Source organism: Apodemus sylvaticus, chromosome X, assembly GCF_947179515.1.
Source record: "Apodemus sylvaticus chromosome X, mApoSyl1.1, whole genome shotgun sequence".
Taxonomy (NCBI): Eukaryota; Metazoa; Chordata; class Mammalia; order Rodentia; family Muridae; genus Apodemus; species Apodemus sylvaticus.
This window is the reverse complement of record NC_067495.1, coordinates 20,108,680-20,124,783: the sequence shown is the minus strand read 5'-3', so window position 1 is coordinate 20,124,783 and position 16,104 is coordinate 20,108,680. Positions and strand designations below refer to the sequence as shown.

The window sequence follows — 16,104 nt, the reverse complement described above, 5'->3', positions numbered from 1 at the left end:
TCTGGTCCTGAGCTTTTTTTGGTTGGGAGACTTTCTATGACCCTTTTTATTTCTTCGGCTGTTATGGTACTGTTTAGATGATCTCTTTGATCCTGATTTAGTTTTGGTGTTGGATATCTGTCTAGGAAACTGTCCATTTCCTCCAGATTCTCCAGTTGTGTTGAGTATAGACTTTTGTAGTAGGATCTAATGATTTTTTAAATTTCCTCAGTTTCTGTTGTTATATCTCCCTTTTCATTTCTAAGTTTGTTAATCTGGATAATGTCTCTGTGCCCTTTGGTTCGTCTGGCTAAGGGTTTATCTATCTTGTTGATTTTCTCAAAGAACCAGCTCCTGGTTTTGTGGATTCTTTGTATGGTTCTTTTTGTTTCTACTTGATTAATTTCAGCCCTGAGTTTGATGATTTCCTGCCTTCTACTCCTCCTGGGTGAAATAGCTTCTTTTTCTTCCAGGTCTTTCAGGTGTGTCATTAAGCTGTTAGTGTAGGCTCTCTCCATTTTCTTTTTTGAGGCACTCAGGGCTATGAGTCTTCCTCTTAGCACTGCTTTCATTGTGTCCCATAGATTTGGGTATGTTGTGCCTTCATTTTCATTAAGTTCTAAAAAGTCTTTAATTTCTTTCTCTATTTCTTCCTTGACCAAGGTATCATTGAGTAGAATATTGTTCAATTTCCATGTGTATGTGGGTTTTCTGTTGTTTTTGTTGCTATTGAAGACCACTTTTACTACATAGTGATCTTATAGGAGGCATGGGATTAGTTTGATCTTCTTATATTTGTTGAGGTCTGTCTTGTGACCAATTATATGGTCTATTTTGGAGAAGGTACCATGAGGTGCTGAGAAAAAGGTATATTCTTTTGCTTTAGGATAGAATGTTCTCTATATATCTGTTAAATCTAATTGGTTCAAAGCTTCAATTAATTTCACTGTGTCCCTGTTCAGTTTCTGTTCTCCTGATTGGTCCATTGAGGAAAGTGTAGTGTTGAAGTCAGCCACAATTATTGTGTTAGGTTCAATGTGTGCTTTGAGCTTTAATAAAGTTTCTTTTATGAATGAGGGTGCCCTTGCATTTGGAGCATAGATATTCAGGATTGAGAGTTGTTCTTGTTGTATTTTTCCTTTGACCAGCAGGAAGTGTCCCTCAGAGTCTCTTTTGATGACTTTGGGTTGAAAGTCAATTTTATCTGATATTAGAATGGCTACTCCAGCTTGTTTCCTGAGACCATTTGCTTGTAAAATTGTCTTCCAGCCTTTTACTCTAAGGTAGTGTTTGTCTTTGACACTGAGGTGTTTTTCCTGTATGCAGCAAAATGTAGGGTCCTGTTTATGTATCCAGTCAGTTAGTCTATGTCTTTTTATTGGGACATTTATTCCATTGATGTTAATAGATATTAAGGAATATTGATTGTTACTTCCTGTCATTTTTGATGTTATTTTTTAAATTTGATTGGTTAACTTCTTTTGGGTTGGATGAAAGAAGGTTACTATCTTGCTTTTTCCATGGTGAAGTTTCCCTCCTTATTTTGGTGTTTTCTTCCTATTATCCTTTGTAGGGCTGGGTTTGTGGATAGATATTGGGTAAACTTGATTTTTTCATGGAATATCTTAGTTTCTCCATCTATGGTGATTGAGAGCTTTGCTGCGTATAGTAGTTTGGGCTGGCATTTGTGTTCTCTTAGAGTCTGCATGAGATCTGCCCAGGATCTTCTAGCTTTCATGGTCTCTGGTGAAAAGTCTGCTGTGATTCTGATAGGTCTTCCTTTATATGTTACTTGGCCTTTTTCTCTTACTGCCTTTAATATTCTTTCTTTGTTTAGTACATTTGGGTTTTGATTATTATGTGACAGGAAGTATTTCTGTTCTGGTCCAGGCTGTTTGGAGTTCTGTAGGCTTCTTGTATATTGTTGGGTGTCTCTCTCTTTAGGTTAGAAAAGTTTTCTTCCATAATTTTATTGAAGATCTTCACTCTCATCTATGCCTATAATCCTTAGGTTTGCTCTTCTCATTGTGTCCTGGATTTCCTGGATGTTTTGGGTTACAAGCTTTTTGCATTTTGCATTTTCTTTAACTGTTGAGTCCATGGTTTCTATGGTATCTTCGGCATCTGAGATTCTTTATTCTATCTCTTGTATTCTGTTGTAGATATTTGCATCTATGGTCCCTGATTTCTTCCCAAGGTTTTCTGTCTCCAAAGTTGTCTCCCTTTGTGCTTTCTTAGTTGTTTCTACTTCTGTTTTTAGATCCTGGAAGTTTTTGTTCAGTTCTGTCATTTGCTTGTTTGTGGTTTCCTCTAATTCTTTAAGCGATTTTTGTGTTTCCTCTTTCATGACTTCTGCCTGTTGATCAAAGTTCTCCTGTATTTCTTTGAGTGATTTTTGCATTTCTTCCTTATTGGCTTTTGTATTCTCCTGAATTTCTTTAAGTATGTCCTTCATGTGTTCCTGTACTAGCATCATGACCAGTGATTTTAAATCCAAATCTTGTTTTTCTGGTGTGTTGGGGTATCCAGGACTTGCTATTGTTGGAGAATTGGGTTCAGATGCTGCCATAATGCCCAGGTTTCTGTTAGTAACGTTCCTACATTTGCCTTTAGCCATCTAGTTCTCCCAGGTGTTAGATGGTCTTATTGTCATTGGCTGTTGCTTTAACCTACTATGGATCTTTAAGGTTATTTCTGCAACTCTGGATGACTGGGTTTCCTCTGGCACAGATTACTGTTATGCTGCCTTCCTCTTTTGTGCCTTTGGAGCCCTGTTCAGTCTTTCCTCGAGCAATGTTATACTTAGGTTGTCAGGTCAACCAGTTGTTCTCTGTTTGCTCTATTATGGAGCGAAGATGTTGTGGTGGGGGTCACTCCCTCTGTTGATTCTCACCTAGGACTCAGGTCCCACGACAGACTGGCTTGTAGATGAACTGCCTATGTGCTCAGTTCCTGAGTGCAGGCAGACCCCTGGAGATTTGCACCCCCAGAGATCTAAAGCTCAAAGTGATCCAGTACCTAGTGACACTTCTGTCCCGCGAGGCAGCGAATATGGCCACAGGGAATCTCTTCCTCTGCTGCTCTCTGGGCAGGACACAGGCCCCCACGCCTGGTGAGCTAGCAGACAAACCACCTATGTGCTCAGTTCCTTGGCACAGGCAGACCCCTGGCAGTTTGTACCACCAGAGAGCTAAATCTCAGGGTGATACCGTACCTAGTGACCCTTTTCTGTCCTGGAAGGCAGCCAATATGGGCACGGGGCTTCTCTCCTTCTGCAGCTCTCTGCATTTATGTTTTTTGTGTTCTTCTAGCAGCATCATGACCAGTGATTTTAAAACCTAATCTTGTTTTTCTGGTGTGTTGGCATAAACAGGACTTGCTGATGTTGGAGAGTTTGGTTCAGACACTGCCATATTGCCTAGATTTCTGTGAGTAGCATTCCTGCATTTGCCCTTTGCCATCTTTTTCTCTGGTGTTAGTTGGTCTTGTCTCTGGCTGGTGTTTGAGCCTCCTGTGAGGCTTTATGGCTATTTCAGCAACACTGGATGGCTGGGTTTCCCCTGTCACAGATTGCTGATGTGTTGTCCTCCTCTTGGGTGCCCTTGGAGCCCTAGTGTGCCTTGCCCCAGATTGTCTCTGTGAACCAGGTGGTGCCCATTTGCTCCTTCAGGGATTGCTGAGGGTGTATGCTGCAGGACCTTTTTAGAGTGATGATCACACGGCTGGGCATCTGATCTCCCAACTGGGTTGGTGCACACAAGGCTAGCCTAGCTGCTCAGGTCCCGAGTCTAGGCAAAAGCCTGGTAGGCTAAGGCCCAAGCAAAGTTCCCCTTGGGCTATGAGTGTTAACTGGTTCAGTCAGGTGGCCAGGATGGTGGCTTGCACGCGCTCCCTGAAAGTGCTAGGAGAGTCTGCTGGGCTAACAACCTCCTGGCCGGGTTGGCACACAGATGGCCCACTGAGCAGCCCAGGGCCTGGGGGCAGTCAAGGGCCTGTTGGGCCTAGACCTCCGCTATGTTAGCCTCGGGCTATGACTGTTAGCCAGCTTTCTCTGCTAGAACTCTCTGGTGTCTGGTAGCCAAAATGGCAGTGTGCGCACTCCGGGCCAGGCAAACAACCTCATGGCTGGGTTGGCACACCAATGGCCCCCCGGAACAGCCCAGGGCCTGGGTGCAGGTCAATGCCTGTCGGGCTTAGACCCCTGAGATGTTGGCCTCGGGTTATATTTGCATACCTCAGGCTGTCTGATCTCTCTGGTGTCCTAGAACCAAGATGGAGTCGAATCTCTTGTAACTGACTGGTGGGAGGCAGATTTCTGATGTGGCTTCTGTGTGGTGAAAGGCGCTTTAAATCCTCCGCTGCTTGCAGCCCGGCTGTCCAGCGATGGTCAGTGGTAGTGGGCGCAGGGCCTGCCAGGACTCTGCCACCTTGGTTCTACTGCTGATGTCCCTTCCTCTGGATGAGCCACTGCTGTTGTTGCTGCTGCTGCTGCCACCCGCCTAAAATTTTTTTAAAGGTCTTCACATTTTTATTCTTTGTGCACAAAGACCAGCATAATTGATTCTACTGGGTAGACAGTTGAATAATCCATTCAAGGTCGCTTAGTCCAACTTAATGAAGCCTATGTCCTTCGAGTACTGACAGAAGCCCTGATGGGACATTTTCCGCATGCATTTACCGATCAGTCCTAGGTGGTTAGAGCAGATGTGGCAAGAGCAAGAACCCTGGCCGAACTTCTGTAGGTGACTCCAGGAGAGCTGGTGGTGACCATCATCCATGTAGTCTTCAGACACCCAATGAGGAAAAAGGCAGATACTAAAATTAATGATGATGATAAAGCTTTGATGAAAGCACATTCTCAGCAAGCAGAAAGATAGGCACCCTCTATAGAGAATGATGGGTGATTCTTGAAATTCTGGAGATACAAGTTGCAATGGCTGAAAAATCCTATTTCTTCTTTAAGGGGACCAGTCTTCGTGCCCTTGCCTATGATGGCTTTGTACCATTGAGCCCAGGATGGCATTGAGCTTCTATCCTCCTACTTTCACCTCCCAAGTGCTGGACTGACAGTCATCAGACAACACATCTGGTCTTATGTAGTGCTGGGAACTGAACTTGTGGCTTTCTGCATGTTAAACAAGCACTCTACCACTCTAGTGAGCTACATTCACAGCCCTTCTCCTCTTTTTCCTCCTCTCTGCTTTTTTAAAAACAGGTATACTGGATCGTTTTGTGTGTCAACTTGACACAAGCTGAAGTTATCACAGAGAAAGGAGCCTCCCTTGAGGAAATGCCTCCATGAGATCCAGCTGTAAGGTATTTTCTCAATTAGTGATAAACGGTGGGAGGGAACATTGTGGGTAGTATTCCTGGGTTCCATGAGAAAGCAGGCTGAGCAAGCCAGGGGAAATAAGCCAGTAACATCCCTCCATGGCCTCTGCATCAGCTCCTGCTTTCTGACCTCCTTGAGTTCCAGTCCTGACTTCCTTTGGTGATGAACAGCAAGGTGAAAAGTGTAAGCTGAATAAATTCTTTCCTCCCCCCAAAAAAGAAAATTCTAAGTGGGTTTAATGCACAGTTCTATCAGACCTCCAAAGAAGACCTAATGCCAATACTCTTTTAACTATTCCACAAAATAGAAACAAATGGAATACTACCTAATTCGTTTTATGAAACCACGATCACTCTGATACCTAAACCACACAAAGACCCAGCAAAGAAATAGAACTTTAGAAAAATTTCCCTTATGAATATCGACGCAAAAATGCTCAATAAAATTCTTGCCAACCGAATCCAAGAACACATCAAAATGATCATCCACCATGATCAAGTAGGCTTCATCACAGGGATACAGGGATGGTTTAATACACGTAAATCCATCAGTGTAATCCACTACATAAACAAATGTCACATCCACCCTCACCAGCAAAGAGGACACAACACCAGGGAGTTTCTTCCTTCTTATGGTTTATTCGGGAAACCTTGAATTAAGCTTATTTCTTCTTTTGGTGGCCCCGGGCTCTCTCCCAGCCTGACCTTATATAGCCTACTCAGCCCCGTCTGCCAAGGGAGATAGCCAGCCGTTTCCTCATTGGTGAACTAAGTGAGTTATTCATTCGCATGTAAGTGTGATAAGGAATACAGCACATTGCACATGTACTAAAGTAATTTACTACCAGGGAGCTGCATGTGGCCAGTGCCATCTTGTAATGGAGATGAACAAAAGGTGGTTTACTACAAACAAACTCAAAGAAAAAACCCACATGATCATTTCATTAGATGCTGAGAGAAAGCATTTGAACAAAATCTAATAGCACTTCATGATAAAAGTCTTGGAAAGATCAGGAATTCAAGGCCCATACCTAAACATAGTAAAAGCAATATACAGCAAACCACTAGCCAACATCAAACTAAATGGAGAGAAACTTGAAGCAATCCCACTGAAATCAGGGACTAGACAAGGCTGCCCCCTATCTCCCTACCTGTTCAGTATAGTACTTGCCCTAGCCAGAGCAATTAAACAATAAAAGGAGGTCAAAGGAATTCAGATTGGAAAGGAAGAAGTCAAACTATCACTATTTGCAGATGATATGATAATATACTTAAGTGACCAAAAAAACTCCACCAGAGAACTCCTACAGCTGATAAACAACTTCAGCAAAGTGGTTGGCTATAAAATTAACTTATACAAACCATACTGAAGGGAAACCATATTCTATGGAGTAACAAAGGTGTATTTAGAGACTTATTGATTCATAATCCTTTTCCAGACATTTAAAAAAGGGTTTTTAGGTCTTTTGCTTAAACATTATGGTTCCTCGTCTTATGTTTTTACATGATTTTTGTATGTGGATGTGTGTGTGTGTGATTGAATATTCATGTGCTTCTTGTATTTTTCTCTGGTCTCCTTTTCCTGATGATTTTATTTTGTTTTTTGTGTTGGATATAGAAAATGCATAGAACCCAGAGGCTCATTAAGGACAAGCTCAGATGAAACCATCTTTCCCACATTACAAGGCTGTAGTTATAATCAGTTTTTACTTGAACGTTGGCAACAGAATTTGTGTCTCCAGGGGTAGATCTCATGAATAAGAATTTGAGATGAGACATTGACCCCCAATTGAATATACATTCCCTACTCTTAATGCATTTTTTTTATTTTGTCATACATGTTTTCTTGCCTTCTTATTACTAATAGTGCCCTTTCTGGGACTTGAAGAGATTGAGTCATCCCTCCTTGGGAAATGACACTGAGAGAAATGAATAACATGACCTTGTCCTAGACAAGAACAGAGAATAAGAATATTCACATGGGGCTGGAGAGATGGCTCAGTGGTTAAGAGCACTGACTATTCTTCCAGAGGTCCTGAGTTCAAATCCCAGGAACCACATGGTGGCTCACAACCATCTGTAATGAGATTTGACGCCCTCTTCTGCTGTGTCTAAAGATAGCTACAGTGTACTTATATATAATAATAAATAAATCTTCAAAAAAAAAGAAAAAAATTAAAAAAAAGATTGCCTTTTTTTTTTTTTTAAAAAAAAGAATATTCACATGATTCTACCCAGAGATACTACAGCCCTGCAGGAACCAAGAAATTCCTCAGTCTAATACTTTACCTTTCCAACCTCAGAAGAGAAAAAAAAGATTCTTTATAGTAGATACACATAGCAGTATACACTTGCTATTGTCTGACCCTGGCTAGATTCCTCTTCTGAGAATATCCTGCCATATGATCTTTATGCCTTTATATCATAGCAGCTTCTGAAAGTATATATATATATATATATATATATATATATATATATATATATATATATATTACAAATGTTGACCCCCTCCTGGTTCCTCCTTGAAAAGTTCCTTCCCTTCATCTTTGATAAGGCAGTTCCATCATATTCCCTACTCCCACCCCAATGCATCAAGTCTCTGTAGGATTCAGTGCATTCTTTCCCACTGTGGACAGATATGGCAGCCCTCTGTTACAGATGTTGGGGACCTCAGAACAGTCCATGTATACTCTTTGGTTTGAGGCTCAGCCTCTGGGAGCTCAGAGGGGTCAAGGTTAGCTAACACTGTTGGTCTTTCTGTAGGATTGCTATCTGCTTGAGGGTCTAAAATCCTTCCCCTAACTCCTCTATAGGGGCCCCTGACCTCCATCCAATATTTGTCTGTGGGTATCTGCATCTGTCTCAATCAGATTCTGGGAAGAGCCTTTCTTTTTTTTTTTTTTTTAATTATTTTTTATTCGATATAATTTATTTACATTTCAAATGATTTCCCCTTTTCTAGCCCCCCCCACTCCCCCAAAGTCCCGCAAACCCCCTTCGGGAAGAGCCTTTCAAAGTATTGCTATGCTATGTTACTGTCTGCACGCACAACACAGCATCATTAGTAGTGAGGGATTGGTGCCTGCACATGGGATGGGTCTCAAAGTGGGCTGGTCACTGGTCAGCCTACATGTTACGCTATTTATTTACATTTTAAATCTTACCCCCCCTTCCCAGTTCAGACACTCTACCTCCCTCCCCCATCCCCCCTGATTAAATGAGTGTGTTTCCCCACCCACCCACTCACCCCCTCCTACCATACCACCCAAAAATTCCACAATGCTGGGTCATTGAGTCTCCACAGTATCAAGGGGATCCCCTCCCATTGATGCCAGATAAGGTTATCCTCTGCTACATATGCAGCTGGAGCCATTGGTCCCTCTATGTGTACTCTTTGCTTGGTGTTTTTGTCCCTGGATGATTTTGGTGATTGACTGATTGGTATTGTTGTTCTTCCTGTGGGGTTTATAACCCCTTCAGATCCTTCAGTTCTTTTCCTAACTCCTCCATTGGGGTCGCTGAGCTCAATTCGATGGTTGGCTGCAAACATCTGCATCTGTATTGGTCAGGCTCTGGCACAGACTCTCAGGGGACAGTCATACCAATTTCCTGTCAGCAAGCACTTCTTGGCATCCACAATAATATCTGGGTTTAATGTCTGCAGATGGGGTGGATCCCTAAGTTGATCAGTCTCTGGATGGCCTTTCATTCAGTCTCTGCTCCACTCTTTGTCCCTGAATTTACTTTAGACAGGAACAATTTGGGATTAATATTTTTGAGAAGGGTGTGTGGCCCCATCCCTCAACCTAGAGCCTGCTATCCACAGGACATGGTCTTTATGGGTTCTCTTTCCCCTTTGTTGATAATGTCTTCCATGTTGGGTACTGAGAACCTCTTGGGACCCTGGCATCTGGGACTTTCTAGTGGCTACCCTCATTCCCCATCCCCCCACTGTTACACACCTTTGTTTAATTTTCTGTCCCTCTATTTCTCCCCCATCTCCTCCCACACCTCGTCCTGTCCCCCTTTACCCTCTGCTATACTCTCACTCCTAGATCCCCCCTCCCTCTATTTACTGAAATTATTTTCTGCCCCCCTCTCAGTAGGCCTGAAGCATTCACATTTTGGTCTTCCTTCTTCTTGGGTTTCATATGATCTGTAAGTTGTATCAAGGGTATTCCTAGTTTATTTTTTCATCTTTTGGTTAGTACCCACTTATTGAGTACATACCATGTGTGCTCTTTTGTGACTGGATTACTTCATTCATGATATTTTCTAGTTTCATCTGTTTGCCTGCGAATTTTATGAAGTCACTTTTTAATAGCTGAGTGGCACTCTATTGTATAAATGTACTGCAATTTCTGTATCATTTCCTCTGTTGAGGGACATTTGGGTTGTTTCCAGCTTATGGCTATTATATATAAGGCTGCTATGAACATAAGGAGCATGTGTCCTTATTACATGTTGAAACATCTTTTGAGTATATGCTCTGTAGTGGTATATCTGCGTCATCTGATAGTACTATGTCCAATTTTCTGAGGAACTGCCATATTGATTTCCAGAATTCTTGTGCCAGCTTGCAATCCCACCAGCAATGGAGGAGTGCTCACCTTTCTCCACATCTTTGCCAGCATCTACTGTCACTTGTGTTTTTTATATTAGCCATTCTGATTGGTGTGAGGTGGAATCTCAGGGTTGTTTTGATTTGCCTTTCCCCAATGAATAAGGATGTTAAACATTTCTTTAGGTGCTTCTCAGCCATTCAGTCTTCCTCAGTTGAGAATTCTTTGTTTAGCTCTGTACCCCATTTTTAACAGGGTTATTTGGTTTTCTGGAGTCTAACTTTTTGACTTTTTTGTACACATTGGATATTAGTCCTCTATTAGATGTAGGGTGGGTAAAGATCTTTTGCCAATCTGTAGGTTTCTTTTTTGTCCTATTGACAGTGTCATTTGCCTCACAGAAGCTTTGCAATTTTATGACATCCAATTTGCCAATTTTTTTGGTTCTTGAATATCTATATATTTTTTTCTTTTTTCTTGGATATTTTCTTATTAACATTTCAATTGTTTTCCTCATTCCAGGTCTCCCCTTTAGAATCTCCCTATTCCATCTCCTCTTCCCCTGCTGTACTGGCTGGTTTTGTGTGTCAACTTGACACAGGCTGGAGTTATCACAGAGAAAGGAGCTTCAGTTGGGGAAGTGCCTCCATGAAATCCAGCTGTGGGACATTTTCTCAATTAGTGATCAAGGGGGAGGGTCCCTTGTGGGTGGTACCATCCCTGGGCTAATATTCTTGGGTTCCATAAGAGAGCAGGCTGAGCAAGCCAGGGGAAGCAAGCCAGTAAGAAACATCCCTCCATGACCTCTGCATCAACTCCTGCTTCCTGACCTGTTTGAGTTCCAGTCCTTATTTCCTTTTGTGATGAAAAGCACTGCAGAAGTGTAAGCTGAATAAACCCTTTCCTCCCCAACTTGCTTCTTGGTCAGGATGTTTGTGCAGGAATAGAAACCCTGACTCAGACAAATTGGTACCAGCATAGTGGGGTATTCCTGTGACAACCTGACCACGTTTTGGGGGAGGACTGTGGAAGGACTTTGGAACTTTGAGCTAGAAAAGTCATTAGGATATTAAGAGCTCTGTGGAAAGTTCTGTAGGAGCTTGGAAGACAATGTTACGAACAGTGCAGAAGATGGAGGCCTGACTTGTGAAATTTCAGAGGGAAGATTAAAGACTTTTAGAGAGGCCATGTTTTTTTTTTATATTTTTATTTTCTATATTCTTTGTTTACATTCCAAATGATTTCCACTTTCCCGGATCACCCCTCCCCATATGTCCCATAAACCTTCTTCTCTCCATCCATTCTCCAATCACCTCCCTCCTTTTTCTCTGTCCTTATATTCCCTTCCAATTCTAGATCAAACCTTTCCAGGATCAGGACCCTCTCCATACTTCTTCATGGGAGTCATTTGTTATGCAATTTGTGCCTTGGGTATTCAGGGCTTCTGGGCTAATTAATATCCACTTATCAGAGATTGCATTCCATGTGTATTCTTTTGTGATTGGGTTACCTCACTTAGAATGATATTTTCCAGATCAAACCATGTGCCTAAAAATTTTGTGTATTCATTGTTTCTAATTGCTGAGTAGTATTCCATTGTGTAAATATACCACATTTTCTGAATCCATTCCTCCTTTGAGGGGCATCTGGGTTCTTTCCAGCTTCTGGCTATTATAAATAAGGCTGCTATGAACATAATGGAGCATGTGTCTTTATTGCATGGTGGGGAATCCTTTGGGTATATGCCCAGGAGAGGTATAGCAGGGTCCTCTGGAAGTCTCATGTCCAGTTTTCTGAGGAACTGCCAGACTGATTTCCACAGTGGTTGTACCATCTTACAGCCCCCACCAGCAGTGAAGGAGTGTTCCACTTTCTCCACATCCTTGCCACCACCTGATGTCTCCTGAGTTTTTGACCTTAGCCATTCTGACTGGTGTAAGGTGAAATCTCAGGGTTGTTTTGATCTGCATTTCCCTAATGACTAATGATGTTGAGCACTTCTTAAGGTGAGGCCATGTTTTGATTGTGAAGATTCTGTGGTTTTGGTTAGCTGTGAGTAACAAGATACCAGAACCACTAAAGCAAACCTTTGTGTTACTGGGACTATTGATGCTGGTTAGCTGGAGATAAGAAATTAGCAGTGATTAAGAAGAGACCAGCATCACTGAGATGAAAGCTTCTGGAAAGTGTTTTCTGAGAGCACAGAGAGTGTGTTCCAGAGATAGCCACAGTTGTATTTTGTGCTGTAGCTGGACTTGGTACTGTGTAAGAGTCACCCAGATGGTACTGGTTTTGAAGGCATGAAGGGGTCATGAAGAACAGCTGAGGCTCTTGGCACAGTGAGAAGCCATGGAATGCCATTGGTGAAGGTGCAGCCTCAGTTGCAAATGATGTCCCAGGACTTGAAGGGGCCATGCATAGGAGCAGAGGCTTGTCACCATGAAGAGAACCTATGAGAGGCTATTGGTGAAGCCTAATTACAGTAGAAGTAAGCAGTGTTTTGGAGATGCCAGTACCATGTTATGACCACCAAGAAAAGCAGCAGCAGTTGAGTACAGGCAGCTGGAGCCTAGAAGACAAGCTGTGTGCTACAAAGGGCAGGACTGGAGAAGTGACCCAAGCCCTTGGAGGAGCCCAGAAGATCATGAGTTGGATCCCAGACAGTCAATCATTGGAGTTTGAGTTTTGCTTTTGGTTGTGACTGTCCCTGATATCTTTCCCTCTTGAAAGAAGAAAGTATTTTAGTGGAGCCCACAGTTAAGAGATTTGAATTTTTAAAAGACTTTGAATTTTAAAAGATATTGGACATTTTAAAGTGATTGAACATTTAATATGTAAAGACTGTGGGCCTTTTAAAGTAATTTAGATCTTGGGGATGAATAAGAACACAAGGGTTGAGGCTTAATAGTGATGTGCTCGCTTCGGCAGCACATATACTAAAATTGGAACGATACAGAGAAGATTAGCATGGCCCCTGCGCAAGGATGACACGCAAATTCGTGAAGCGTTCCATATTTTTTCATGTAATAAGGATTCATGCTCTACTATGTTCATAGCAGCCCTATTTATAATTGCCAGATGCTGGAAAGAACCCAGGTATCCCTCAACAGAAGAGTGGATACAAAAAATGTGGTATATCTACACAATGGAGTACTATTCAGCCATTAGAAACAATGAATTCATGAAATTCTTAGGCAAATGGATGGAGCTAGAGAACATCATACTAAGTGAGGTAACCCAGACTCAAAAGGTGAATCATGGTATGCACTCACTAATAAGTGGTTATTAACCTAGAAAACTGGAATACCCAAAACATAATCCACACATCAAATGAGATACAAGAAGAAAGCAGGAGTGGTCCCTGGTTCTGGAAAGACTCAGTGAAACAGTATTTGGCAAAACCAGAACGGGGAAGTGGGAAGGGGTGGGAGGGAGGACAGGGGAAGAGAAGGGGGCCTACGGGACTTTCGGGGAGTGGGGGGGGGCTAGAAAAGGGGAAATCATTTGAAATGTAAATAAATTATATCGAATAAAAAAAAAGGAAAAAAAACAAACAAAAAAAAAAACAAACAAAAAAGAACTTCTAACTTCAGTTTTCTATATGGAAGCTAAGGCATATAAATTTCCAAAGAGTACCTCTAATAAACTATGAGAGCATAAAAAAAAATAGTGATGTGTTTGTATGTCAAGTTGACAAGGGGTCAATTGTACTGGCTAGTTTTGTGCATCAACTCGACACAGGCTGGTGTTACCACAGAGAAAGGAGCTTCAGTTGAGGAAGTGCCTCCATGAGATCCAGCTGTGAGGCATTTTCTCAATTAGTGATCAAGTGGGGAGGGCCCCTTGTCAGTGGTGCCATCCCTGGGCTGGTATTCTTGGGCTCTATAAGAGAGCAGGCTGAGCAAGCCAGGCAAAGCAAGCCAATAAAAAACATCCCTCCATGACCTATGCATCAGCTCCTGCTTCCCGACCTGCTTGAGTCCCAGTCCTGACTTCCTTTTGTGATGAACAGCACTGCAGAAGTGTAAGCTGAATAAATCCTTTCCTCCCCAACTTGCTTCTTGGTCATGATGTTTGTGCAGGAATAGAAACCCTGACTAAGACACCTGCCTTTATGATGGAGTTCCCTACCCACACAGCCACTCCTGTATTATCACCCTAGCATTCCCCTACACTGGAGCATAAAATGCCCTCAGGCCCAAGGGACTGTCCTCCCACTGAGGTCCAACAAGACCATACTTTGCTACATGTGTGACCAGAACCATGGGTTGATCCTTCCATGTGTACTGTTTGGTTGGTGGTCCAGTACTCAGGAGCTCCAGGGGTTCTGGGTGATTGATACTGTTGTTCACCCCATTGGGCTGCAAACCCTGCCAGCTCACTTGGTCCCTTATCCAAATCCTCAATTGGGGACACCACATTCAGTGCAACGGTTGGTTTTGAGCATCATCCTCTGTATTTGTCATGCTCTGGTAGAGCCTCTCAGGAGACAGCTATATCAGGCTCCTGTCAGCATGCACTTTCCAGAATCCACAATAGCATCTAGGTTTGGTGATTGTGTATGGGATGGATCCCTAGGTGGGGCAGTCTCTGGATAGCCTTTCCTTCAGTCTTTGTTCCACACTTTGTATCCATAATTATTCCTGTGAGTGTTATGTTTCCCCTTCTAAGAAGCACTGACGGACAGGGCAGCAGCAGCAGCAGCAGCAGCAGCAGCAGCAGCAGCGGCTGGTCCAGAGGAAGGCCCATCAGCAGTAGAACCAAGCGGACAGTGTCCAGGCAGACCCTGCGCCCACGACCACTGGCCATCGCTGGCCAGCCAGGCTGCAAGCAGCGGAGGATTTACGGCGCCTTTCACCACACAGAAGCCACATCAGAACTCTGCCTCCCACCAGTCAGATACGAGGCCTCCATATTGGTTCTCGGTCACCAGAGAAATCAGACTGAGGTACGCAAATATAACCCGAGACCAACATCGCGGGGATCTAAGCCCGACGGGTGTTGGCCTGCACCCAGGCCCTGGGCAGATCGGGGGGCCACTGGGGTGCAAACCCAGCCAGGAGGACCCCCTCCCCCCCCCCCCCCCGCCCGGCGCACGCTTGCCACCGCCATTTTGCCTACGGGAAGCCAGAGAGACCCAGCAGACAAAACCAAACCAGCTAATAGGCATAGCCTGAGACGGACATAGCAGGGGTCTCAGACGGTCAGGCCCTGGACTGCCCCCAGGCCCTGGGCTACTCGGTGGGCCATCTGTGTGCCGACCCGGCCAAGAGGTTGTTTATCCGGGCCAGTTTGCGCACCACCGCGATTTTGCCTATGGGAAGCCAGAGAGACCTAGCAGGCAAAACCAAACCAGCTAATAGGCATAGCCTGAGGCGGACATAGCAGGGGTCTCAGACGGGCAGGCCCTGGACTGCCCCCAGGCCCTGGGCTGCTTGGTGGGCCATCGGCCAGGAGGTTGTTAGCCCAGCAGACTCTCCCAGCACTCTCAGGGAGTGCACACACGCCACCATCCTAGCCACCTGACAGACCCAATTAACACTCACAGCTGAGGGGAACTTTGCTACGACGTTGGCATGCCAGGCTTTTGCCTAGACTCAGGGCCTGAGCAGCTAGGCTAGCCTTGTGTGCACCAACCCGGTTGGGAGTTCCGCTGCCCAGCAGAGAGATCAGCATGCAGAAAAGGTCCCTGCAGCATACAGCCTCAGCACTCCCTGAAGGAGCAAACAGGCAACTTCTGGCTCACAGACACAATCTGGGGCAAAGAACACTAGGGCTGCAAGGGCACCCAAGAGGAGGAAAACACATTAGCAATCTGCAACAGGGGAAACCCTGCCATCCAGTGTTGCAGAAATAGCCCTAGAGCCTCTCAGGAGGCTGTAACACCAGCCAGAGACAAGACCAATTAGCTCCAGAGAACAAGATGGCAAAGGGCAAACGCAGGAACGCTACTAACAGAAATCTAGGTAATATGGCAGCATCTGAACCAAACTCTCCAACATCAGCAAGTCCTGGTTATGCCAACACACCAGAGAAACAAGATTTGGATTTAAAATCACTGTTCATGATGCTGCTAGAAGAAAACAAAAAGGACATGAATGAATCTCTTAAAGAAATACAGGGGAACATGAATAAGCTAGAAACCCGTGTAATGGAAACACAATAAAACACTTAAAGAAATGCAGGAGAATAAGGACCAAGAGATAGAAGCCAATAAAGAAGAAAGGCAAAA

General features: G+C 43.8%; 1 protein-coding gene and 1 non-coding gene across 2 annotated transcripts; one reads left to right on the top strand and one right to left on the bottom strand.

Annotated features, from left to right (window-relative positions):
* Positions 1-4,580: 4,580 nt before the first annotated feature.
* Positions 4,581-4,757, bottom strand: LOC127675581 (40S ribosomal protein S29-like). Its single transcript, XM_052171641.1, has one exon. It carries the CDS (start codon positions 4,755-4,757, stop codon positions 4,581-4,583), a length of 177 nt encoding a protein of 58 aa, XP_052027601.1.
* Positions 4,758-12,784: 8,027 nt separating this feature from the next.
* On the top strand, positions 12,785-12,891 carry LOC127675992 (U6 spliceosomal RNA). The gene has a single exon (XR_007975634.1). It is a non-coding gene; the product is annotated as a U6 spliceosomal RNA (small nuclear RNA).
* The last annotated feature ends 3,213 nt before the right edge of the window (positions 12,892-16,104 follow it).